Below are 26,752 nucleotides of genomic sequence, written 5' to 3' on the forward strand. Positions count from 1 at the left end.
CTTGATGCATGCTCAATCATCCAGGTAAGTAAATCCCCAAAAGTTGATTCTGTTCATCTGGACGTAGCGATGTAGCGACGTAGCGTTTTCAGCATTTTCCCCAATCTTATAAACAGATTGGGGAAACCTGCAGTCAGCTGAGACTGAAGAAGTCACTTGGATGAGTGATGCAACATTTTTCCTACTGAAAACACTACTTCCAGATGAACAGAATCAACATTTTGGGATCTGGTGGTGCTGTGGATACTGCTAATGTTGGTATTGGTATTGGTTTTGAGCAGGAAGTCCAGGTGGGTTATGCTACGTACGCTTAATTTATTCTATTCTAACTTTAAGAGAGGTTTTGGGGCAAGTATGTGGTGATTTTGAGATACTGATGGTGTTATGATGTCTTATATCATCATCTTGCTTATTAGAGATCGCCAGGCAGTTCAAAAGAGAGCCAGAAAGAGAGGGAGAGAGAAATTAGTTTGAGCCTGTGCAAGTATTAGATTTTGGTTATGATGTGCATCTGCACTTATCTGTGCGCCTTCACTAGTACATTGTTCGGAATCCAAAGTTACTAAACACATTATGTTTTCACGCCCTGCCTCTTCCTGCAATCCTGAGTTAAAGACTCGGGCTGCAAGTACATGAGGAAAAAATACAATTTTATTACAGCCTTAGCTCCTGAGAAGAGTGGGAGCAAAAGCAAAGAGACAGTGACATAGCGTTAAAGAGAGAAAACCTATAAAAGCTTCAGAAAAAGCAAGAAACTTCCTGGGCTCCCTGTCCACAGATTGCTGGGGAAAGGAGTGAGGAAAAAGCTGGATAAAGACAAAGAAAGGCACGGGAACAGAGAGCAGAGAGATGTGAGCTCTCTTCAGTTGCTGTTTGGGTCCCTGGTGTCTGCAGTTCTCTCAGCAAGTCTCTTTTAGGATAAATTCACTGTTCCAACAATTGAATAATGGAGAGGAAGAAGTGTTCATGCAACAATAAGTAGGTAAAAATGGTCTGCAGAATACCCGAGAGAAAAGACAGTCGGGACACAAGGGCCTGACCAAAACGCCATCTTTTTTTACGTCTTTTTTTTTCCTCACAAGAAAAGCCTCGAAGAAAGGCTGGAGGAAAGGGGTAAAAATAGGCATGCTTACTAAAAGAAGAACATGTTAATTAGACTTTTCTGGAACCCTCACGCCACTGAGTCATTCCCCTGCCAATCACACCCTAACGGCTCCCTCCTCTTTCACACACAGGCTTTCCTCCGCCCTCCCTCTGCTGTCATCTCTCTCGCGCTCTTCTTCTGTCATTTTCTTGTTTATCTGATTTAGCGTGTTTGTGGAGAAAAGGGCATTTTTCAATGATGCGGGCCCACTTACTCAGTCAGTGGCCTGGATAATTACACATCCAGCCACTCTGACACATTTCAGAATGATGGAGGCAATGCTGGTGGGGGTTTATCCACCCTCATTTGCAGGCCTTTAATTATAGCTATGTTTATTTTGTGGTGACTGTGGAAATTAGCTAACCTGGTGAACACATTGGAAGAAATGTTGATTTAACATGTTGCAAAGAAATTCTTAAGCTGCAATCCATGTTTTTCTAAGATTCTTGTGTCATAGTTCAGCGGTCCCACCTTTTTTTTGTGCCACGGACCGGTTTAATGTCTGACAATATTTTCACAGACCGGCCTTTAAGGTGTCGCAGACAAATACAACAAAATAAAATGATACAACCAAGTCAAAATCTGTGGTATTTTGTAAATATAATAATAAATGCGAATTCACTGTGTAATTGTGTAACTTTATTAGCAGCGTCCTCCTGAAATGCGCTAACAACATTGAGAGTAACATCCTCCTTTCTGCCCCTTAATGCTCTCTGGTCGCTATGGTAACGTGTAAATATTTCTTTCAAAATAAGACACACAACTACAACACAGGAAAAGACCCCGGGAAACAGAGTTAGCGATAAAAACCCTGAAAACCGTACATTTCACACCCAAGCCTCAACTTTCGCGGCCCGGTACCAAACGACTCACGGACCGGTACGTGGCCTGGAGGCTGAGCGCCGCTGTCATAGTTGATCAGAAACTCCAAGCTTAAAAATTGGCATGTACAATGTATTCAATACTGTTGAGGAAGCTGGTTAACATTGTATCTATCCTAGCATCAGTTACATACAGTACTGTGGCAAAGTCTTGAGCTACCACTGATTTCTTTTTAATTGGGTAGGAAAATGGGGAACTATGTGCAGAGATTTATTGAAACAAGCATACAGTGAAATGCATAAAAGCAAAAGAAGATTTTATACAATTCTAACAAGCTTGAAAGTCGATATTTGAAAGCCTGACTTTCTAGTCAGCGTTCTTGTCATTTCCTTAAGTTGTCTTCAGGAATAGTTTTCCAGGCTTCCTTAAGGCCATTCAAAGCTCTTCTTGGGGGTCGGCTGCCTTTTGTTCTTTTCTCTGTTAAGATGATCCCACAGTGCATCAGTAATGTTGAGATCCAGCATCTGGAGAGACCAATCCACGACTGATATGACTGATGTGTTTTTCTATCCATGTATGCTTTTTACTGCATTGGCAGTGTGTTTGGGATCAAACCATTACAAAGCCTACACTGTGTTTTACAGATGGCTGTGGACTCACCCCTCAGGTCCTGTGGCAGCTCGTTGCTGGATTTGTTCTTGTTTCTTTTTTATGTTTGAATGATTCATGGGTCAGTGTTAAATGGATTAACAAATACAAAAATACTCTGAAAATGGTCGTGGTCAAGGACTGAACTGAAAATAAGTGAAAAAGCAGCCAATGTCCAAAGTAAAACTTTAAACTTTCAAAAACTATTGCTCAAGACCGCTTTGAAAAAGAAAGTCAAAATAAAAAGAAATGAGGTGTGACTCGCTGTAATCATCTTACTGTTTTCTGTCTTTGTTGCCCAGGACCCCAGAAGCAAGCACAAGTTCAAGATTCACACATACGGCAGTCCAACCTTCTGTGACCACTGTGGCTCGCTGCTGTATGGGCTCATCCACCAAGGGATGAAATGTGACAGTGAGTATCACCTTGTTCACATGTGTGCATGTGAGCGTGCAGAGCGCGGCCGTGTCAAACACGCTGTGCCGGTTTACGTCCTAGAGCCGCACCTAATGAGAACAGATGGGAATAGGCTGGTACTGTACTACACTCAGACACATCTGCAGCCCAGGCACAATTCACTATCCTGCCCTGCTGAGTCTTCTGTGTGCTCCCATTCTTTCCACCCACGCTCCTCCTTCAAGTCTTCTTCCTTTTCTTTGCATGTATGACCCCGATCCGGCACCATATTTCCCTCATTTAAAGTCTCCTTTCCCTTCCACTTCTTTCCTTCCTTTCCCCTCCACTGTCCCTGGTATTTTCCCCTGATCACTTACTTCCACACCTCTTTTTCCTTCTCCAACAACAAATTTCTCTTTAGATTCTCCCACTTTTATATCCTTCACTGTACATTTCCTGTTCCCTCCTCCCCCCAAAGCCTCTTCATCCATCACCGTGCCTCATTCTCCCTTCCTCTTGTTCTGTCCATCCATCTGTGGGTCTCTGGTGGTGGCCTCATCACAGATGGTAATGGGAGCACACCAGAACAAATTGATGTGGGGAGGCCATCGCTATTACGAGCTGCTTCCCCATCTCTCGTCTCTCCTTGTCTCCTCTCGGCATGTCAGCCTGACAAGCCTGCCAAGAAGAGGAAGGAAGGGAAGAGAGCAGGAGAGACGGATGGAGGGTTAGAGAGAGGAGGACAAAGTGCAGTATATAGAGGGGAAGAAAGGCTGTAAGAAAGTCAGGTGGCACTCTAGCTCATCCCAGGGCGATAATTTAATAATTAAAAACACATTTCTCGTCTGCCTTTTTGATTCGTGACAAAGAGCATCTTTAATTATTAGAATCCAGCAGCCTTTGCTCATGTTGTAACATGATTCAGCACATTTCCTACAACATCCAACCCACTGCTAGTCCGCTGAATGGTGATCTCATCCGCTCACAGGGATTATAGCACATCCATGTGGTGATTACTTATTGACGTTAAAGTACTAGACAGCACATTTGAGAAAGCAAGCGGTGCTTTTAATTACTGCTTTTAACCACTTGAAACAGGCATTTCTGATTACTCTCTGCAATAAATGTTTTGTCATGTTAGCACAGCATACAGCTCTTTGAGGGGCTCTGTCACTGTGATGCCTAAACACAACATGCTTCAATACTCATAGAGAAACTAATTAATATTTCAGTGGAAATATTCTGACTTACAGAGCTTACAAAAGGTGTCCAAACTTGAGCCTTGTATAACTGTTTTATCTGAAAGAGCTGCACTGCTTCACAGGCATCCCCTTTGCACTAGTAGAGTAGCTAAGGGCTTTATCTTTGTCAGTATGTGTCTGAAAGTGACACAACTTACTTTCTTGCCAGCAAAGCTTAGGATAAAGTTTAACTTACAATTATTAAATAATCTTGATCTTTTGCTAACTGGAGTAATTCTGTATATCTTCCTGCGTTGTGGTTCTCCTTCTCGAAAATGTATTCTTTTTGTATATTTTCTTCAGGGGCAGAAGATGTTCTTTACATCAGCATCTTCTTTAGTATATGCAAATACAGTAACTCCTCTTACCCTAAACATTTCTGTTATATAAGTATTCAACCTCAAATTCAGCAAGTGTTAAATTAGCATTTAGCAATAGCATGAATTGTTGCATGACTGCACGCATAAGTCAAAAAAAAAAAAAAGCCAAACACAAAGTCCTTTCCAGATGAAGTCAACCCTCTGTATGTTTGTCTCTGTTTCCTGTCTCTTTCAAGCCTGCGACATGAACGTGCACAAACAGTGTGTGGTCAATGTGCCGAGCCTGTGTGGGACGGACCACACTGAGCGCCGGGGTCGCCTGTTCCTCAAGATAGAGGTCAGCGTAGACAGGCTACACGTCACAGGTTGGTTTAAATTATTGTCTGTAAATCACTTGATTGCACAAAAGTACTCAGTCTCAGAGTTATGTTGGATGTATTCATATTCAATTTTTAACTTTAATCTACCACATGAAAATGTTACAGCATTTTTCTAGATGTAGGGGAAGTTCAATTAGATATACACCATTGCTGTAGGGTTGGGAAGTTTAGTTGGAGCACCTCATGCTTAATTTATGCTACCACGGTTATGTCTGTTTACAGAGGTATTTGCCCACACGGAGCCTATGGAGAGGTGCTTGACATAAATGATGCTCTGTGTGTTGGTCAAATGCTAATTAGTGGACAAGTTGGTCGGAACAGGAATGGAAGCAGTAACAGAGCTCACTGGGAATGGGAAAAACAAGAAAAACAAGACATCAAAGATTAAAAAAAAAATACAGCATGAAAAATACAGACAGTGGCTGCAGTGACTGCTTTTCATTGCTTGTTTTCACTTCAGGTCTTTGTGGCTAGCTGATGGATCAACAATAGCACAAGCAACAGTTACCTAGTGACGCTTTGTACCATTTTTTTGACACTACCCCCATTTGACAACAGTGGGCAGTCCGAAGCTGCTCATGACTCCCTGCGCACTTCCACTGTTGAACCATAATTTTCCCATTAGACCTCAGTCACACAGGCCTAAACCAGTTATCAAGTTTGGCAAGGTCACCGGCAGTTTCTAGAGGTTGTGGAAGATCAAACTCTTCAAGACGTATCCTCAGCAGATAGATGATGTATATGAGTGAAGCATAACCAAGAGGTTAGGACAGTGTACAAGAACATCTGTGTGGAATTTGGGTTGGAAGTCTCCATGTCCCAATGGGACACGCCAAACTATTTAAGGACAGCAAAGCGAACATCCTGTGGGACTTAAAAGTTCCAGACGTAAAAAACAAAAACTAAGCTGCTGGCTAACCAACCCGATACAGTGAGAAACATCAGAAGCTGAATAAATGTGGCAAACCCAAGCTGACAGCAACATCAGCAGTTGAAGGAACAAGTAGGCTTGGGTAATGCTCTAGCATGTTTCTGGAGCATTACATGTTTCACTCTTAAGAAGCCAGGATGGATAACTCGCAGACCAAGGCCTTTACCAGAAAAAAAATTGGAAATCCTCCTTGAAGGTTTTCTATTTTGGGGGAGAAAATGGGGGAAACAAATTTAAAAAATCCCAATAAATTTAAACTACAATGTGGTAAAATCGTAATGTTACAAACGGCTTGTCCTGGTAAAAGTGAAAGCTGCATATTAGGATATGTTATTGGTACTCAGTATTGGTAAATTGGTAATGCAGAATATTTTATATTTGATAAATGGGTTTCTGTAAGTTTCTACATCATCAGTGTGACTCTCCAGCCCCTGAAACACCTTTAAAAGCCAGATATAGCAAAAACATATTAAAAATCAAATTTAAACAATTAAAAATTTAGTTTCAAAAAATTTGATGATTCATGCTCCACAGGTTTAAGTTTCCTCATCATTTTGTTATTTGTACTGTTAGATAACTGAGTCGTATGAAACCCATTACTTACTTTTAAAAGTTTATTTCTCAGCTGCTTTCTTTGGGCTGTTTCCCATCTTTTATTTTTTCTTTTTTAATAAATTTTGAAAAGTTTTGAAAAAGAAAATGATCCACTGCCACTGGGGCGCAATGAATCTTGCCTTCTACGCCACGCTTTGATGTAATCCGCCTTTGAAGGATGCAATCCTTGAACTGGGACACAAATCTTGTCTGCTATTTCCATCGAGAAAAAGTTATTTTGCGATTATTATCTTTATTGTTTTATTACCCAGCCCCAGCTGTAATATAAAGTGTTACCTGATTCCAAATCACACTATTTGACAGAAGGATTTACTTAAAATCAGAATCGTGTTTATTGGCCAAGTATATGTGCAGACACATACAGGGAATTTGGTTCCGGTAGATGGTGGCTCTCAAGCACAGCAATGTAAATCACACACACACACACACACACACACACACACACACACACACACACACACACACACACACACACACACACACACACACACACACACACACGTGTCTATATACACACATTACACATACGTACACATACATACACAAAGCTGTGTAAACCAACTATAAATAACTAATCTAAACTTATATACATAAAATACAGAAATGAGTAAAAACAAGAGGAACTAAATCCTCTTCAATTTTCCAGCCTGTAACTTAATAAAAACTGTGACTTATGTCTAAAAATAATGTAGCGTGCTACTTTGCCAGCATAAAAAGCAACTCTTTGCTGCTTTTATAGCCTGCGTGCATGCGTGTGTGTGTGTGCGTGTGTTTTCAACACCTCCAAATTATCCTTTCAGTCATAAGCAGCACCTGGAGTGGAGATCTCTCTGGTGTTAAAAACCCTTTGGCAGTGAGAGAAATGACTGCTGGGTCACTTCCACAACCTCTCTCACTGTCACACTCAAGCACACACACACACACACACACACATACATGCGCACGCACACACATGCAATAGCCGGGCGAGACAGGGGTGGTCAGGGAATATGATTGCTGAGGCCAATAAATAGTTTCTAACTCAGTGCGGCTCAGACAGGAATAACCTGCAGCCACAGCGGGAGCAGAGTGGCAGATGTGATTGACGTGGAAATATATTGCTTTCATAAAAAAGTGTGTGTTCGTTTATAGTGTTCAAAATGGGGGGAAAATGAGGAATATTCAGCATCAGTCTGACATTGATTGTTCGGTCTGCTTGCAGTGCTTTTCAGTTGTTGTTGTTTTACTTTGCAGTTTATTATTTGGTGTGCTGCACACAACATCCAGCTCTGTGTATTACTGCTTTGATCTGGTGCACCGCGCTGACAGCTACATGTCCTCTTTTATGTTCTTGTTTTTCGTCTGTCTGTGAATTTGACTTGTGGGATGGTGACGATGGGCAAACAAGGTAGGCTATTAGCCGTGATGATGACAACAGGGATCTCGTTGACATGGTTACCTCAGTCTTTTTGGCTAGACGGACACTGCTGAAAGTGAACGCGTTTGCAGAGACTGCGGCATAGGTGGCTGCTACCGTGCTGAATTGATAAGCCTTCTTTTTCTTCTGCCTTGCTGTCCTTGATTTTATGCTTACACACGCCACAACACCCACCAGCCTTCCAGTGTTTTTTAAATGTGTTTGTGCTACTTCTCACTGAATGTACCACAGTATGCTCTGCAGCACCTGCTACTGGCATTTGTGGCATTTGATATTTTGATAAAATATAAACTCTGGACTTCTGTGTTTGTTTTCATCATACAGCTGCTCTGCCTGTATTTGTCAGAGCTGCAACATGTGATTATTTCATTAGTCAGTCAGTTAGGTTTGTGCTCAAATCAATCAGACAGAAAAGTCAAGCAGAAAAAGTTGGGACCTCCTATACCTTCTGCAGCTCACATGCTTTAGTTTTTTATTGTTTTTTTAAAGGTTTTATTTTTGGGAAAGTGCATTTAATCTCATTGGCATTGGTGTTACTGTACAGTAGATTAAAGCTATGGATTATTTTCCAGCAATACAATGCATCTGAGGATGGTGGGATTGCACAGCAATACGATGCGGTCTGTCGTGGTGAAGAGAGAGCTGAGTGTAAAAGCGAAGGTCTCAATTTACCGGTTGATCTACGTCCCTACCCTCAGCTATGCTCACGAGCTGTGGGTAGGTGGCTTTATCCAAAGGATGGCTGGACTCTCCCTTAGGGTGAGGAGTACAGCCATCTGGGAGGGGCTCAGAGCAGAGCTGCTGCTCCTCCACATCGAAAGGAGCCAGTAGAGGTGGTCATCTGATAAGGATGACTCCTGGGCGAGGTGTTCCACTGGGAGGAGTCCCCGGGGCAGACCTAGGACACTATGTCTCTCGGCTGGCCTGGGAATGCCTTGGTGTTCCCCTGGACAAGCTGGAAGAGGTGGCCGGGAAGAGGGAGGTCTGAGCTTCTCTGCTTTGGCTGCTGCCCCCGCGACCTGGGCCTGGATAAGCGTAAGAAAATGGTTGGATGGACGGACATTGCAAACCTATATTTAAAAGGCCATTCAAGTCGAGCAAAATAAGCAAAAAAGCTGTACTTATACACTCACTAGCCATTTTATTGGATATACCATGTAATACTCATGTAATACTTAGGTAAACTGTGCCGTTTCAGCAATGCTCAGTTGGTACAAAGGGACCCAAAGTCTGCCAGGAACACCAGAATATAGTGTGGACTTCTGCTGCTGCAACCCTGTGATTTGACTTGGGATTCAGAGGTGCTCCTGTATACCTTCATTGTACTGAGTGCCTATTTTAGGTACCATGGCCCACCACCACATCTCCATGCTTACATGCATTGACTTGCTGCCACGTGATTGGCTGATTAGATAGTAATGTTAACGAGTGGTTAAACACGTGTGCCTGATGAACTGACCGGTGAGTGCATTCAACTTCTAATGACACCCACTCTGAGAACCCGTTATTTAATTTTGTAGACAACATTGACTGTTTTCTTGCAAACAAGCAAAAACTTATCAAACCTTGAAGGGGGACATTATTCAGACTAAAGTGACTAGTTATTGAAATAGCCATGGTTAGTATTTTAATGGTCTATTACTGGCTCTGCCCACCTGCCAACGTACAACAAGCCCAATATTTGCTCTTCTTTTTGATACACATGGGTCTCCATTTGTCTATTCAGCTGTAAAAAGGTTCCACTTTGTTCAACAGAGAGTCATTAACATCATGTGTCTCCTGCTTGGTGTCAAGCAGACACATACAGTGAGTTCACAGGAGCTTCCTGTAGCTGGAAATGAAAGCTGTTAACATAATAATGTTGATGATTTCAGCTAAATAGAAGATCTTTATCATCAGGTGCAAAGAGCGCTTCTACTGTACCATGAAAGTTTTTAAATCCATAAATATAGATAAAGAGTTTTTCATCAAGTGAAATAAAGCTGAAAATGAGACTGATGCTGACACGCAGCTTTAAACATGATTGAGAGTTTTCTTTGGTAACAAGTAGATAAAGATCAACACAGGAGGGGCGGGAGAGAAAGTGTCTGCTTTGTTTTGGGTTGCGTTTTTTTCCCCTCCTCCCTAACGACAGCGGTCTGAACAGCGAAGGCTCAGCTTGTTCTCTGGCTCCCCTCTGGCTCCCCTCAGACAAGTGGCGGGCCTTTGTGGTTCACCGCACGATGTGAACTTGATTAAATCTTTCCAGCCAAGAAAACAGACAAAGCTCTCGAGGCTCTCTCTCTGTTACCCGCTCCTCTCTGTCTCCTTCTTTCTCTCCTCTATCTTTCCTCCAATATTGACTTTTCGTGTTGTCTTCGCCTACCTGTTCCTTCGAGACCTGGGCTCGCCTCACCCGTCTAGGTTTTCCCCACATCCATTTTCTTCCTCAATAGGACATCATCATAGGACCTCTTTTTTTCAGTTGAATGACTACTCATTTCCCTCCATAATCTCTGTCCTTTCCTCTGCTTTTGTTCTTCATGGCTTTTTTCTCTTATTTTCTCCATCCTTGCTTGTTTCTTTCTTCTTTCCTCTGATTGCATCCTTCATCCTTCTCTTACTCCTCTCCCGAATTGCCGTTTCTTCTCATGAAAGTCACATAAATAACCTATGGGCATGAGCAGACATTTATTCTGGAGTTTTAAGAAAAGGCAAACATGCAAACGTCCCCTCATGACTTGCCTACACACACACACACACACACACACACACACACACACACTCAGAGCATCTGAGGATGGCGGATTGCACGGCGGTTTACTCAGGGTGAGATTTTCTACTGCTGACATCTTTGCCTCAGGTTTAAAGCGTAGTTGAACACAAATAAATTTTACCCTGCGCTGACACTGCACATAGTGCCACTAGGCTTTTAGTACACTTAAGGCTTAATATCTAATATTAGGCCTTTTTTTTTTCCAAAGAAGCTTTTGACAAATATGAGGATAACAGTTAAATATCTAAGTGTGTCTGATCAGGGCTTTGAATTGTCTGTGGGTGTGTCTTAAATAAATGAACACACTGTAGTGCGGCTGTAGCCAAAGATAAGGGCTACAATTAGTGAGACTTCACATTGAGTAGCACTCCTTCCTGAAGTTAAGGGGAAAGCTATCCAAACCTACCTGGCCCCATGTGAAAAAATAATTGCCCCCTCAACCTAATGACTGGTTGTGCCACCCTCAGCAGGAACAATTGCAATCTAGTGTGTGATAACTGGCTGGGAGTTTTCCACATCACTGTGGAGGACTTTTGGCCCACTCTTCTTTGCAGAACTGTTTTAATTCAGTCACACTTTAACAGGTCTCTCTAGCACGAACGACCTTTTTAAGATCATGCGGTTTCACTTCAATCAGTCACCCTTTAACGGGACTTATTTTTTTTATTTATTTTTTTAAGCCATTAAGAGGTGGACTTGCCGGTGTGTTTCAGACTGTTGTTCTGCTGCATAACTCAAGTGAGCTAGAACGTCAGGACATCATCTGATGGATTTTCTGTCAGAGAGCAAAATTTTTGGTTCCATCAATTAAAGCAAGTTGTCCCCAATCAGCTAAGCAGCCCCAGGCTATCACACTACCACCACCACGTTGACTGTTGGTTTGATGCTATTTTTATGAAATGCTGTTGTAACTGGACTAAAACCTTACCAAAAGTTCAACTTTTGTCTCGTCATGTTCCCAAAAGTCTCTGGGATCATCAAGATGTCGTTTTGGCGAATGTGAGACGAGCCTTTGAGCGCTTTTTGGTCAACAGTGGTTTTCTCATTGGATCCCTCCCATTGATGCCAGTCTCTTTCTTTTTGTTCATGAACTCTGACCTTAACTGAGCCAAGCAAGGCCTGTAGTTCTTTAGATATTGTTTTGGGTTCTTTTGTGACTTCCTGGATGTCGCCGTCGATGTTTTCTTGGTGTAATATCGGTAGGCCGGCCACTCTTGGCTAGCCAAAGTTGTTCCACATTTGTGGATAATGGGTCTCACTGTGGTTCATCGGTGTCCCAAAAGAACACATTTGTAACCCTTTCCAGACTGATACATTTCAATGACCTTCTTGAGTTCTTGAGTTTGTTGTGATGGTGGTGTGATGTGTTGCTACCTTATCATACAGGACTATTTCAGCAATTTCTTGGTTCAACAGGTCTGGCAGTAATCAGGCCTGGGTGTGGCTAGTGAAATAAAAAAAATAAAGGGTCAATTAGTTTTTCACACAGGGCTAGGCAGATTTGGATAGCTTTTTTCTGTTGATAAATGAAATCCTAATTTTGAAAACTGCCCTTTGTAATCACTTAGGTTATCTTTGTTGAATAATAAAATTAGTTTAATTGAAACATTTAAGTATATACGCAAAAATCTCTGAAATCAGGGCAGATACTTTTCCACAGATGCTGACAGATGTACAGTACAGATATTGAATGTTTGGTAATATTTGATAACACAAGTAAAATACAATTATTTTAATATGAAGAGTTTAATGTGTTACTGCAAATGTATGCCTGTCATTTTTGAGAAATCTAGTAGGCCATCTGTTTGTGTGTGAGAGCTTATTAAAATTCAGGACATTATGTTGAAACACAATTTATACACATGCAAAAGATCTCTCCATGTGTGAAGTCAAAAACTGTCTTATAACTCACTAATGTTCATGTTTGGAAGCATTAAATATGATTATGGTGCTTCAGTTTATCATTACCAGAATGTTCATAGTCTAGTTATGGAGGCTTCAGTTATCATAAAGTTTCTATGGCAGATTTAGGCGACTTGAAACTCTTGAAAATAAGGAGTCCTTGATTTCAGAAAGCTGTCGGGAAAATCAGAGTTTTTATTCAAATCTGCTGGTTTAGTCATTTAAATGTCTGTAGCAGGCTAGTTCATTAAGCTCATTTTAGGATTCATTGGGTCTTTAAAACACCTGATCAGTCTCTCTGCACAATTCTATAGAAAAAAAAAAAGGAATAGTTATTTATATAGAAGACTCTGGAAAAAGGTTTTGTAGTGTTCTGATACTGCAGTGTAAATAAAACCTATAATATCCAAAAATGAACCCCAGTGATCGGACAGACACCGATGAGCAAGCACTTGGTGATGGTGGGGAGGAAGAAATCCCTTTTTAGACTGAACTCTGAGAGCGAAATACTCTATTGGAATAACATGATACTATGAGGTCTTTAAGACAGGATAAGGCCTGCTGTGTTAACACAAAGCCAATGAAGAGAATCTAATATGGATGAAATGTTATCTCTTTTTCTCTCCATAAGTATTCTTATAATAACGGCTAATAACGATTTATAGTAGTCTAGCCATTTTTTTTGGCATAACTCTTGGACAATGTGTACCTAATTTGGACAATATTGAGCAGATGAAGGAGGCAGTCCTAGAAATTGGTTTACTTATTCCTCATAGGTTCCTTGCAGTTTTACTGGAAGCCAAAGGTAATAATGTCCAGAGTAACTGTCTGGTTGACGCTGCTTTCTGAGAGTTTTAGGTTCCATTTGTGTCCTAATTCATTTTGTTGTTTAGCACCATGGATACACCCATGAACATTTATGTTCAAACTTTATAGTTTGGTTGTTAAGCTATGATTGGACATTCACTGATTATGTGTGGGATTTATTGACACTTCCCTTATTGACACCCGTAAACATTTTCAAATGGCCTAATGTTTCATTAAAACTACATTACAGAATATCCTAAAGAATGATTCAATCATTTATGTTGTTCCACGTGTTCTTCATAAGGACATTACTGCATCCTTCATTACCTAAAATCGGAGGCAAATTAGAAACTACCAGAAGCAGCGAGACTTTGAAACTCGTAAAACCCAACATCAAAAGTCAAAATCAAGGTTTCACCCTCTTTTGACGTGAGGGCGAATTCTACTGGTCTGTGAGATAAAATGCAGAATAGCTTGCATGTGATGTCAGTGTCCCTGCACTGACTCTAACAACACTGTAGCTGGTTTTCCAGCAACCTACCCATCACCTTGGTGTGTTTGATGTAAGGACATTGTATTTAATTTGGAGACTAAACATGGAGACAAAACACCAATTTGCTCCATAACCCATAACTCCATTTCTAACCCTAACTGTAACCGTCACTAGTTCAAACTGTGTGGGCACAAACAAACTGATATTCGTCAAGGAAGCTTCGAGTATAATGTATATGTATCATTTGGTTCTAGTATATATATACTAGGTTTTATACTAGGTTTCTCTCATTATGCATTCACTGTGAACAGGTTTGATACTTTGGAGTTGTGATGAGAGATGGAAAGGTATTAGTCTCATTGTGTGTGTGTGTGAGACGTGCAGTGGGAACTGGCCCTAAAGCCTGTACTTAATGTCCTAATTGCTCTTCCTAAAAGTGACCACGGCCAGAAATAGAACTTTTAAGTTCATTTTGTTTCTCTGTTCCTCCGTTTTCAGATCCCAGGCACTGCACAGCAGGGATCTATCTAGTTCCCATTTGGCCGTGCATATCCCCCCCCCCCCCCCCCCCCCCCCAAGATTATCAGGCATTCATTGGTTGCACATGGCATTGTTATGCAACAACACATTTGAATTTCAAAGCTTTGTTGGGAGAGATTACACTGTTGGCCCACAGCAGCCCTGCATGCACGCACCCCGGGATCCAAATGATATGTCATTTTTAGCTGTGGCACATTTTTATCAAGCTGACATTCAGATACAGGAGATAATGTTAGGGTGGTGCTATTGTTGTTATACGTCAAATAACACGCAGGAAATTTGAAACAATTTGCTGGTGTCTTTGCATTTGCTGTTGGAGAGATTTTGTCCAACAGCCTTAAGTGCAACAGATAAATTAATTTAAGACTTTTTAGAGAAACGATTGGCACTGGATAATAGACAGCAGTCATTTTCGAGAAGAAACACTGCAAAACTTCAAAGGCAATGCCAAGGGTTAGTTTTTTTGCTTTGTAGAAGATTTCAGTATCAGGCTTATGTTTGGCTTTTTCACAAAGCATGACAATAGCAGAGAGGTTCCAATGCTGAAGTTACTTATTGATGCAGATGCTTAATGTAAAATATGTCTGCATAAAAACAAAACACACACAAACACACCCTAATTATATTAGCAGCTACCTCATAAGGAGTGAGTAGAGGGGAGGACACAGAAGGCAAGCAGCTCTTGTTGTAGCTAAGCAACAACCGACAGCAGAGATAGTCCTTGATCACTGCTGATGATGAGGTTTCATTGTGTGTGTGTGTGTGTGTGTGTGTGTGTGTGTGTGTGTGTGTGTGTGTGTGTGTGTGTGTGTAAATTACATACACAGCACATGCGCCACAGGTCTCTCTCTCACACACACACTTATGTAGAGTCTGTTAAACAGCAGTTTCTGTTTATCCACGCATGGCGTGCGCGCACACACACACGCCTGTGTGCCTGTGTCTAGTTAGGGTGTTTACATGCTTGCCTAAGTTTCTTTGGCGTTGTTTGGTGCCAGCGTTGCCATGGAAGTGACTGATGCCTGTGAGCACAGCCACAGCCAGCAGAGGGGAGGATTTAGATGAGAACGTGGGAGATTGTCCTTCTGCCACTTGTCTCATTGTGTGTGTGTGTGTGTGTGTGTGTGTGTGTGTGTGTGTGTGTGTGTGTGTGTGTGTGTGTGTCTGTGTGGTGCGTGAGAGACGCAAAGAGAGAGAGAGGCGATAAGACAGGGAAGGTGAGTACTGTAGCTGAGAATGTGCACTGGACAAAGAGTTAACTATGAGGTTAGAACAACACAACAATGAAAAAGAGAAGAGCTTTTGTCAATGTTTGCAACTCCAAGCAGGAGACCTATACTGCCCTCTACTGCATTAAGCTGGAAGTGCATGAAGCAATAGGAAGTTGATCAGACTGACTGACTGACTCATTGATAGAATGTACTATATTTACCATTGTGTTTAATGATTTGTTTTGTTTTTTTATACATTGTGTTTTTGTTAGCTCACGTTATTCTTCTTTATTTTGGAAGAATTCATTTTGGCTGACTGGTTATGTTCCATACCAAATGGGCGAGGCCAGAGGTTGGAAGTCATGAAACATCAAAGGAACAATTTAAGCTTGGATGTAACTGGAAGAGGGTACATTAATACATGTAATATGTATGGATACATACAGCATATATACGGTTAACTCTAAGCTCTTGGCTTGTGAGCCATGGATAACCAAGTCCCTCCATGGGATGTACCACTGAGTGGTTGAGGCTGTGACTGATATGAAGAAATGGTCAGCCTAAAGGACAACACACACGCTCTGATCAGCACAAGAACAGGCCCCGAGCTCCAGCTCCATAAAGGCTGGAGGTGCCCCAGCACATAGTAGCAGGATCTAAGATGCAAGGTGGGGTGGGATAGTGTAGACGAACCTCTATGCTGCACATGTATTAGAAGTCCCCAAGTCCAGTGCCAGAGGTGGTTGAGAACAACACTAAGGCTAAGGTCCTGTGGGAATTCAACCTCCAGACAGAGAGGCAGCTGCTGGCCAACAAGCAGACATAGTGGAGGCTGAAGAGGCGGAGTCCCTGGGATGTGACAGTCCCAGAGAGCAGCAAGATCAGAAAGGAGTGCCAGGGGCTGAAGGCGGAACATCAGAGATCTCTATTCTTCTTCCCTCCTAGATATTCCACGATCAGTTCTAACTGGTATTATTGCAAAGTGGAAGCATTTATGAACTTAGCCACAAAGTGACGGGCCACACACAGTTACACAGCAGGCTTGCTGAGTGCTGAGGCACATAGTCCATTAAAAGGCACCAACACTCTGCCGACTCAGTAACTGCCAGGTTCAAAACCTCCTCTTGCGGTAACATCAGCACAGAAGCGGTGCTTCATGGGCGCTTCACGGCCTGGGTTTGTATGGCTTTTACATCCACAAATGTGAAATCCACCGGTGGAACTAGAACGAATAAGTTGTTCTTTTGTTGTTTTTCCAGAGCTGCTTTATCCTGCAGTGTGTCTGATTGCATTTAAATATACAGAGTGGGGAGAGTGGAGCTGAAAAACGTTATTTTACAGGATCAGTGGGATCCTGTTTCTGCTTTCCATCTGTTAAGAGTTTTGTCATTTCAAAATCTCAGATTTACATTTAGTGGCCTGTTGTTTAAAGTAGACTTTGTCCTTCCTTCCTTTCTTGCTTCTGTTTGATCCCTGTTATACATTACATCATATATGAGGGAGTGGCCATTTAACACTAGATGCTGTCGCCATGGTGATGGTGGCCCGCTCATGCCACCTCATCCCCCTGCTCCTGTTGCTGTTATCACTTGTTTTTATGTGATCATTTTTCATGTGTCCTTCACAATATCCGCTCACACATGTTTCCTACGAGACAGTAAAAGACGTGTTTTCACCTCTTTTGCTTTCACTTTTGCTCATTTTGCAACAGAAAATGTGGCTTTTGGGCGAGCATTACACTTCTTTTTTTTTTTTTTCTTTCTTTGATTTACGTGTACGTGCGCCCTAACACCCACCAGCATTACACTTCTGTTGGTGTTTTTTCACACTTATACTTAAGTGAATTTTGACAGTATGCTTTGCCTTGCAGCACCTGTTATAAACATATGTGGTGCCTGATTTGATCAGCCATCTGCCTGTCTATCTAAAGAAGAATCCCATGTATACAGTAGAGTACAAACAGATAATTTGCTTCTGAGTGAAGGTCAGATCATTCTTGTTGGCTGTTCAGCCATAGAGTGACTTGCAGTGACTCACCCCTCTTTCTTTCTATCCATCCCTCTCATCAACACTTCATCTACGTTCTCCCATCTGTGCGCCTTTTAACCCCTGAGTCAGTGCGAAGTCACAGTCTTTGCGTTTAGCTGGGAGGTGGGTGGCAAATACTCTTACGCTTATATTTTTGGTAACTCTTTATAATATGGCCTGTGAATAATGGCATAATTCCCCTGTAATTAAATGAAATTTTAATGGATTTATTTTGAAATTATGCTCTATCTCCCTACAAAAATAAAGGCATAGTATGGCAGTAACAAGTCAGCTTTTTACAGGAAACAAAATAATAATTATGCTGTAAGAAAATTTAAAGTAATACTTTAATAATTTTAAATACTGCATAATTACAGGTAATATTTCTAAACAATATTCCCCGTCATATGTACACTGTACTTTCCTGGGCGTGTGCTGTATTACGGAGTGGATTTAATGTTCTGTTTGACTTTGTATTATTAATTTGTCCTGTTTTATATAATTACTTACTACTTATATGTATAATGTGTCTTCTCTCCTGTAAAATACCCAGAAGTCAGACAGGGGTAAGCCACTCCGTAGTATGTCCCACTCCCCAAAAAGTAGAGCGTACTTATGATCTAAGATGAGGAAAACTTTTAGTTTTTCCACTGAATTACCAGGAAATCATACAGCACCTAAATAACACACTTCTTAGATTTACTTATAGCATAATTATTTCTTTGTTTCCTGTAAAAACCTGACTTGTTACCTCCTTATTCTAGTGTGCTTCTTTAATATAATTACTTTGTAATTTCAAAATAAAATGCATTTAATTCAATTTAATTACAGGGGAATTACAGCCTAAGTCATGGGTTGTATCATAAAGTCTTACCATATTTTCTTTGTGTCGTATTTCTTCTAGTCGGAGAAGCCAGGAACCTGATTCCAATGGATCCAAATGGTTTATCAGACCCATATGTTAAACTCAAGCTCATCCCGGATCCAAAGAATGAAACCAAACAGAAGACCAGGACCATCCGTTCCTCTCTCAACCCGTGCTGGAATGAGTCCTTCACCTTGTAAGTGACAAAGTTTGTATGTGTGTGTTTGTTTAAATGACATTTTTATCATACTTTCATTAAATCAGGCGAATATTAAGCATGACATCACTGTGTTACTTTCCCTCCTGCTTTGTGTATATGTGCTCAGTAAGCTGAAAGCATCGGACAAGGACCGTCGTCTGTCCATCGAGGTGTGGGACTGGGACCGAACCACTCGGAATGACTTCATGGGGTCCATGTCGTTTGGAGTGTCTGAGCTCATCAAAGCTCCTACAGTTGGATGGTCCGTTATGTTTCTGACTCTCGTACACTCACTCATGCATTTCAACAATTAGAAATGTGGCTAAAGAAGCTTTATTTGATGGTTGTTCTATCAGTCAGTAAAAAAAGTAGAATTTACATCAATCAGTTCAGTAATTCACTCTTTAAACTAATAGTGAACTAATTATATGAAACTTGTGGAGTGCTACGCGACTTTTAAAATCCAGGATGATGCCAGGATTTGGCAGAAGTCATAATAGTCCAACTTCCTTCATATTAAGCTTATTCTCTTTCCCCCTCACATAATAGCAATTGCTGTTATCAGAATCTGTGGTAGAAAGCCAAGATAAGTGGTAAAAAACATAATGGAGCATCAGTAATATAAATGATATCTTCTATTACTGTGCTGTACTGAGTACCGTATGTATCACCAAGTACAGAGTTAGTGTTAAGTTACTGTTTCATGTGTGAACATCACATACATTTACAGTCTGGAAATAAACCCAGTGACACACACACACACAGACACACACACACTACATACCTTCATTGTGTTCCTAATTATGCATGGACCCAATTTACAATTACAAACATTAATGAATAAATTGTATTTATCAATGACACTTCAAATTTCCAATGATATCCCAGGTTAGAGGATGCCACTTATAATTGTGATAATTGTGGGAAGTTCTGCAGTTATGTATGTGCACCATGCTGTTATACTGTTGGAGGACTGCATGAATGGAAGGACTACTGTCCAGTAGCCTCATTTTCAGGCATCATTCATGCATTCATTGTTTGTGCATGATCGTGGGCGTTCAGAGAGCTGAATAGGAGGATGGTCAATGTGAACACTTTTAGTTGGCTTTTGTCCGCGCTGTTTTATAAGAGTCAAAATACAGTTCGTACGTGTGTCTCTTTGTGTTTATATAAACAACCACGAGCTTTAAATTCTGTCAGTGCCAGTAACACTGGAAAGTCATATTTACAAAAACTCAGACAGCAATGGAAGCTAGTTTTAAACGTCATATTGTAGATCATCTGCTTTATTTAATATAGAGCTTATTTGTCATCGCAGGTTGCCAACTTGTAAAGTCGACATGACACTGACCACAACAAAACGGCCGCAGGGTGTGCGTAAAACAGACGGAAATGCCATCTGCAGCCAGGTCCACTCACGCTGACAAACTTCACCTACTAGACTCATTTCCTCGCCTCTCCGTCTTTGTCTGGCTGCTTTGTCTCAGTCTGATAAACACACACTCACAGACCTGTTAAAATGACTCTTCCATAAACCATGTTAGCATACCTGCAGCGACTTAGCCTAAACCAAGTCTGATTGACTGCTGCTGTGAGCACAGTTATAAGCTCTGGGAAATGCCTGCAGTAGTTTCCGAGACACCGGACCAAAACATTTTTAGGCGTACTGTATGCATGTGTGCGCGCTGCTATTTTTTTTTACTGGTTATTACAGGTCGTTAGACAAGTGGCTGGAAGATGTCTATACTGGAAGTAGAGGAGGACTCTGCAGTCCTGTGAGAACTAAATACATCCTTTAGCAGTAATAAGTTGTAACTGTTTTCTGTGTGACTTTGTCATTCTCTTACATCAATAAGGAGGAATTTTGGCCCGCTCGTCTTCCCACTCTTCACTCTTAACGTTGCTTCTATTCATTGAGGTTTGGGGACATTTATGCACACACTCTTAAGGTCCCATCACACAGGTTGAGGTCTAGACTTTGACTAGGTCATTGCAGCACTTAATTATTTGCTTTTTAAGCCATGCTGTTGTAGATTTGCTGTTGTGCTGGGGCTCAAATTCCCATTGGCCAAGCTTTAGCTGTCAGGCAGATTACCTTACATTTACCTCTAGAATACTTTGGTATACAGTGGAGTTCACTCCAAACCTAAACTGTGATATGTAACATGATGTAACTGAGGCTTGTGGAGTCTAAAATGGTGCTTTATGGATTTTTGCAGCGGCTGTCCACTCCTGGGAAGATTATTGTCATGTTTCGGCTGTGTGCAGGGAAGAGAAGGACCCAAACACAAAACTCACCGAGACAAAAGTTAACTCAAAATACTGCTTTATTGCAGGCTTGGAAAGGAAACAAAGAACAAAACTAAACTGAGAAAACTACAAATAACTCATACATGAAACCACATGGCGAATCACACAACTATGAGGGAGATTAAGACACTGACAAAGAGAAACACAGGGCTTAAATACACTGAGGGATAACGAGGGAATGAGACACAGAAGGAGAGCACAGCTGGGAGTAATCGGGCTGGACGAGACAAGGGAAGCAAAACTAGAAACACTGACATGAGACACGGACCTTCAAAGTAAAACAGGAAACACACTGACTGAACTCTAAACATGTAAACTTAACAGCAACTGGGGAGACAGAACATAGGAACCTGAAACATGGTACAGAAAGGCACAGTAGACACAACATGGAACACATGGAAAGTCATATTACAAGAACTAAGCCTATGATAACCATAACTGAAACCTAGGGAAATAATAACTATAAAGATCAAAACAGCACAACCCGCATGAACATAATGAACTCGCAGGGAAAGAGTAAAACTAAACACGATGAACACAGGAACACAAGATCTCTTCAAAGTAAAACAGGAAACATAAGTCGCAGACATGACAACCTGAACTTGACAACGTAAGACACAGACATGAAACACATAAAGGCCAAGGGAGACTTAACAAGGGTGGAAGACACAAGGGGAATCTAATAACAAACTATAACATGGCATGGCATGATAAAAAATGAACTAGAAAACCTGAAGGGCTTAAACGTAAACCATAAACTAAAACTCAAAACGCAGGGTCAAAAGACCCAGGATCGTGACAATTATAGCATTGTGTTAACACTCACATGCATGTTTCGGACCAGCAAACTTCCCAAAATTCTGCTTTTATAGAGGCGCCTCACACTTACTGATAATCAGTTAATCAAGTGCATTTGATTAGCACCACCTGGCTGCTGCTTACCTACTTAATTAAGCAGTAAGGGCGTACTTAGTTTTCCACAGGACGACATAAAGTCTTGTGAAAGTCTTGTGTATTTCACGTGACTAAGTGTTTACTGCTCACAGAACAGGTCTGCAAACAGCTTCATCTAAAAACAGGCACTCTGTCGAATAAAGATTGTGATGTGTTTTGAAAACTGAATAATAAATGCACTCAGTTTTTGCACATTTCGACAAACATCTCTCTGCTTTCTTTACTGTCAGGTACAAGTTGCTGAACCAGGAAGAGGGAGAGTACTACAATGTTCCCATTCCCGAGGTGGATGATGTCAACCTTGAGCTCCGACAGAAGTTTGAGGTGAGGAGCTGCGCGATTTCTAACTCTAATAAAGGCATAACTAGATTTCCTTTGTCATACGTGTCTATTGTACTTGTACGCACTCATTTTAACAAAATGTGTGTCCCTGTCACCATGGTAACCTCATCCCGTTCCTACTTGTGCTTTTCACCCTGTGCGCCTGAGAGGGAGATCATTTTCTCCCGGCATCCAAATGAGCGCTCTTGTTTTTTAAATTACAATTGTGTATACTGTGCATTAAAAGCTTGGCGAGCTGAAACAAGAAGGTGCAAGCAGCACAAATAAGACCACGCAGAAGCGGGAGACAGACCGGACAACGAAGGATGCAAATCCCAGAGACCCCTATGTGGGAAGTACAGCAGCAGATGATAATTTATCTTTCTCACGCTGGTGCTCGCTGCAGAAGCTGCTATTCAACAAGTCTATGAAAATCGTAAATGAAAATCGGCTTCAAATAAAAGGCAAGAAATACAATAAGTGCTGCATAGGCACAGGTAGTTTTACTTTAGAAGAAAATCTGTAGGAGAATTTATAAAATATGCATGACAACAGTTGTGTGTATTGAAAAAAGCTCACTTAGAGGTTTAAACTGTAAGTTTGTGCACATGAAGTGCCACAATCCCATGTGGACCGCTGGGTTTGTACTCTGACTCGAGGGTAGCTTTGTTGTTGAATTGGAAAGGTAAGCTTTGAGGCTACATTTCCCAGGCCTCAGTGGATTTGACCATAAGCTGTTTGCAGCAGCAGAGATTTAAAACATTAACGTTCAAGATGTTTGGAAAAAAAAAAACAATTTTAGTTTTTTTATTATGTTAACATTTGAGTAAAACGAGAACTCCCAAGAAGCCCTCATACACTGTGTCAAAGAGTCCTTGATGTCTAAAATTTGATTATTTTTTAAATTGAAAATCATGTTTTTCGTCTGGATTTCTCCCTCAGTTGCGCTTCCAGGCTCACTAAGATGTTTAAACATATTTGATTCCACATCACTTTTATAATTCAAAACTGAAACGATGCATAGTCCTTTAAAAACACGACTAAAGGCTTTGAAAATGTTTCGCATTGACATGTTTAGAGCCAAGTGAAATAAGCATGCAGCAGCCCCAGCACAGTCCTTCTAATCAAGTCAGTGGAAGCAGGCTTTAAGTTGGCTCTCTAGTGGCCTCGCTGTCGACTGCAGGTTGTTCATTATTTTAACACCTTACAGCATGCAGCCTTAAATAAAACTCACGACCTCTTTATGTCCATATTATTAAGGTGGCTGCTATATTGAACAGTGCAATGAAAACAGGTGCAAAACTGCAAGAGATTTTTTTTAAAAAAACAGGAAAACCGAGACGGCAGAGAGCGAGAGGCGTTTTATTAAAGTCCAGCCCTGCGCGTGGGCAGGCGGAGGTTTTAATACTCTGTGTAAACTCACAGCAAGTCCTCAAAGCGCCGACTCTCTCTGCTTTGTTTTTAATTTTTTCGCTTCTTTTCTCTCCACGCCGTACGACGCTGACCTCGACTTTCCTCCAAGGCTCGCGTCTATGCACGACTGTGCGGTTGCCGTGGAAACTAAGGCGGGATGCGACAGATGTGACAGAGCAGGAATCTCTCTGTTTTCCGGGCCAATTACGATTTTAGGATTACAAGTGATCAGAATAATGTCTTCTCTTGTCTCTGTCCACACGCTCGCACACACCGGCTAACCTTTGAGTTTCCTCCTTTCTTCTAGGACTGCCAGTTAAATATCCACTATCTGAAGGTAGCTCCCCTGCCTGCTTCATCTAATTTTTTTTCTCTCACTTGTAGCTTGCCTCGCACTTAATTTACTTACCGAATTAGGATTGTTTGTGAATCTCTGCTGGGATTCCACAAATCAATCTGATTTACTAACAATGGCTTTCAACAGCACACAGTTGAATCTGCCCAATTTGCTTGCTGTTACAGACCCTTTGTAATAAATTGTCTTCTTTCTCTAACTCCTCTCGAGCACTCTTATACTCTCTCCTTGTCTCAGGCTCATAATCACATGTAAGCATAAAGTAAAACGAACCACACATTACGATGAATGAATGACACATTTTGAGGTTTTCACAACTCCTGGTGTGTTCGCATTGAAGGTCACATCAGCAAAGTCTGACATTTGCAGCACTTGCAAATGGCTGCAGAGGAGTGGCTCGCAATTTTTCAAGCCTGTGTTAAAGCAATAGTCAGGTACAAGCAGTGGGGAAAAAAAGAAGGGTTCTGCTTGCAGTAAACATTCCTCCACCCGCTGACGCCACCCATTAATGCATCCCCCCTTTTTTATTCCAGTGTCAAGGACAAAATCCACAATCCTTGTTTTGTGCACAAATATATTCAAAACGATAGATGAATTCCTGCCAGGGTTTTACATCAAAATTGTAGATGTAGAACCTTCGTGCCACTAGACAAATAAATCAATAAATAAAAGAAAGAATGAATAATTTTAAAAACAGAAGGCATTTTTCATCTTGACCTCGGGAGGATGGATTCGGTAGCATCAGAAGCTTGAGGAAAGAAACTGCTCTGAAGTCTGGTAGCGCTGCAGCAGATGCTTCTGTATTACTTACGGGCTTTGTGCAGACAGCTCGCTAGTATCTCTAATACTGGAATGATTGGTGCCAGTGATCTACTGGGCGGTTTTAATCAGCAAAGCCTGCTGTTTCCAGTTGTTTTCTGTTTCTCTGTAAAACTTAACACAGGACACAAGGCAAAGTAGACAGAGCACTATGTTGGTAAGTATCTGCTTGATCTGTGTAACTCAGATTGCTAAAACATGACATTAGCTATATATAGAATGACTCAGAAGAATAAAAAATCTCTGAACTACAGAAAGTGCTCCAAACTGACTGCAACATCTTCATCTTTCATGCAGGAGGTTCAAAAACATTTAAGCAACATGAAAAATAAAAGAACAAAGAAAGCGAATGACTTAAATTCTTTTTGTGTTTTTAGTCTTTAACAGTTTCATTATGATTATAAAGATGCCGCGTGTACACTCTTTAGCTTATGTCCCTCATATCTTCTAATACACAAACAGCAGACAGCAGTCTGTCGTCTGTCCCTCTGTTGTAAACTTATGGAGCACAGAGAAGTTTACCGAGAGGCTCTGTAAGACAAGATTAACACCTTTAAGTCCAATCCATGATGTTTTCTTAAGTCTTTTTGAGAAAGATACTGGCACAAACCCCAAAGGCAGACTTTCCAATTAGTTTTATTATTAGTGTCTCTTTAGTCAAGAGTCTAAATGTTAAAATATGAGGCACTGATGAACACTCACACATGCCAGATCCCTCAACACAGTGGCAGTCCTAGATTTATTAAGAGACCAGTGAGTGGCTGCTTTGTAACGGTTTGCCTAACCTTTGTGTGGCCACAGCATCTTTGTGTCGATATTGTGTGAGTGCTTGTGTTGGAGACGTGCCGGTTTCTTTTATACGCTATATACCGGCAGCTGGTCCATGTTAGATAGGTGCAGTTTTGTGTTTGAGGAATGACCACTAGGTGTCCTTCCAAGGTAAGGGTATCAGTGGAGCAAGCGGTGGAAGCTGAACTTCAGTTGCAATCAACAGCACGACCTAGTGTTTACCGTCTTATTCAAATGTGTTACTATTTAATAAAAAGAGCAGCAGCAATGCGGCATGTCAGATCTACCTAGCAACATAAAACAATTTCGTGTGCAATTTCAAAATAAAACCATCATTTTTTATCTCATATTTTTGTTTCCACATTTTTTTTAGGCCTGTAACACCTAAAATTGAATTAAAGGGAGATTTTAACTCCAAATTAAATATGGCCTGTACTCTGGCCTGCACTGTGAGCTGCTGTGAGCTGACCTCAGCTGTGGAGTTACCACCCTAGGGAACCTCGAGTGTGGTCACGCTGACTGTAGACTGCTGTTTATTTAGATTTTTCCTGTCTCCCGCGCTTTTGCGCACTCCTGCAAATATCTGGTCAGTTCATTTTCATCACAGTTGTCTCCTCTCCACCTCAATTACACTTGGACTGTCAGGTGAAATTCATTAACCGCAGTGAATTAGTGGATCAGGCGGCACTCAGGGTCAAAATGAAAATCACTCATCCCGCCCTGCTTGTTTACTGACATACCTACTTAATGTTTAGAATAATCAGCTGCTCACTGACCTAACCAGATGTACGCATAAAACCACGTGACCCGAGTCCAATAAATATGTGATAAGTATTAAGTGAAGTATACCGTCACATTTAGTAAAGAGTAGAGAAACGGTTGTCCTGGAAACAGCTCTCGTGGCTCACACTGGTTGTATGTTTTTCTTTTTGTTGTTGTTTTTTGTGTGCTCCATCTGACAGAAACAGACAACCGCTGGACCCGTGATGGGAGCTGGCAGGGTCCTAATTGCCCCTTTTTTTTGTTCAAAGACGCTCAGCAGAGCAGTGATTATAACAACAGGGATCCTCACAACAC

At 41.3% G+C, this 26,752-nt stretch overlaps 1 protein-coding gene across 2 annotated transcripts in view; it reads left to right on the top strand.

The window, feature by feature from the left end:
- prkcab (protein kinase C, alpha, b) overlaps positions 1–26,752 on the top strand; it is a 117,005-nt gene that overhangs the window by 74,678 nt on the left and 15,575 nt on the right. Inside the window, exons 4-9 of one of the 2 annotated variants that reach the window (XM_004558316.6) lie at positions 2,917–3,028; positions 4,808–4,936; positions 18,555–18,711; positions 18,842–18,976; positions 22,209–22,302; positions 24,020–24,049. In XM_004558316.6, the coding sequence (XP_004558373.1) occupies positions 2,917–3,028; positions 4,808–4,936; positions 18,555–18,711; positions 18,842–18,976; positions 22,209–22,302; positions 24,020–24,049 (657 nt within the window). The remainder of the gene's footprint in view (positions 1–2,916; positions 3,029–4,807; positions 4,937–18,554; positions 18,712–18,841; positions 18,977–22,208; positions 22,303–24,019; positions 24,050–26,752) is intronic. The other variant, XM_004558317.6, reaches the window with a different exon arrangement.

The sequence above is a fragment of the Maylandia zebra genome, linkage group LG4 (genome assembly GCF_041146795.1).
Source record: "Maylandia zebra isolate NMK-2024a linkage group LG4, Mzebra_GT3a, whole genome shotgun sequence".
NCBI classification, from domain to species: Eukaryota; Metazoa; Chordata; class Actinopteri; order Cichliformes; family Cichlidae; genus Maylandia; species Maylandia zebra.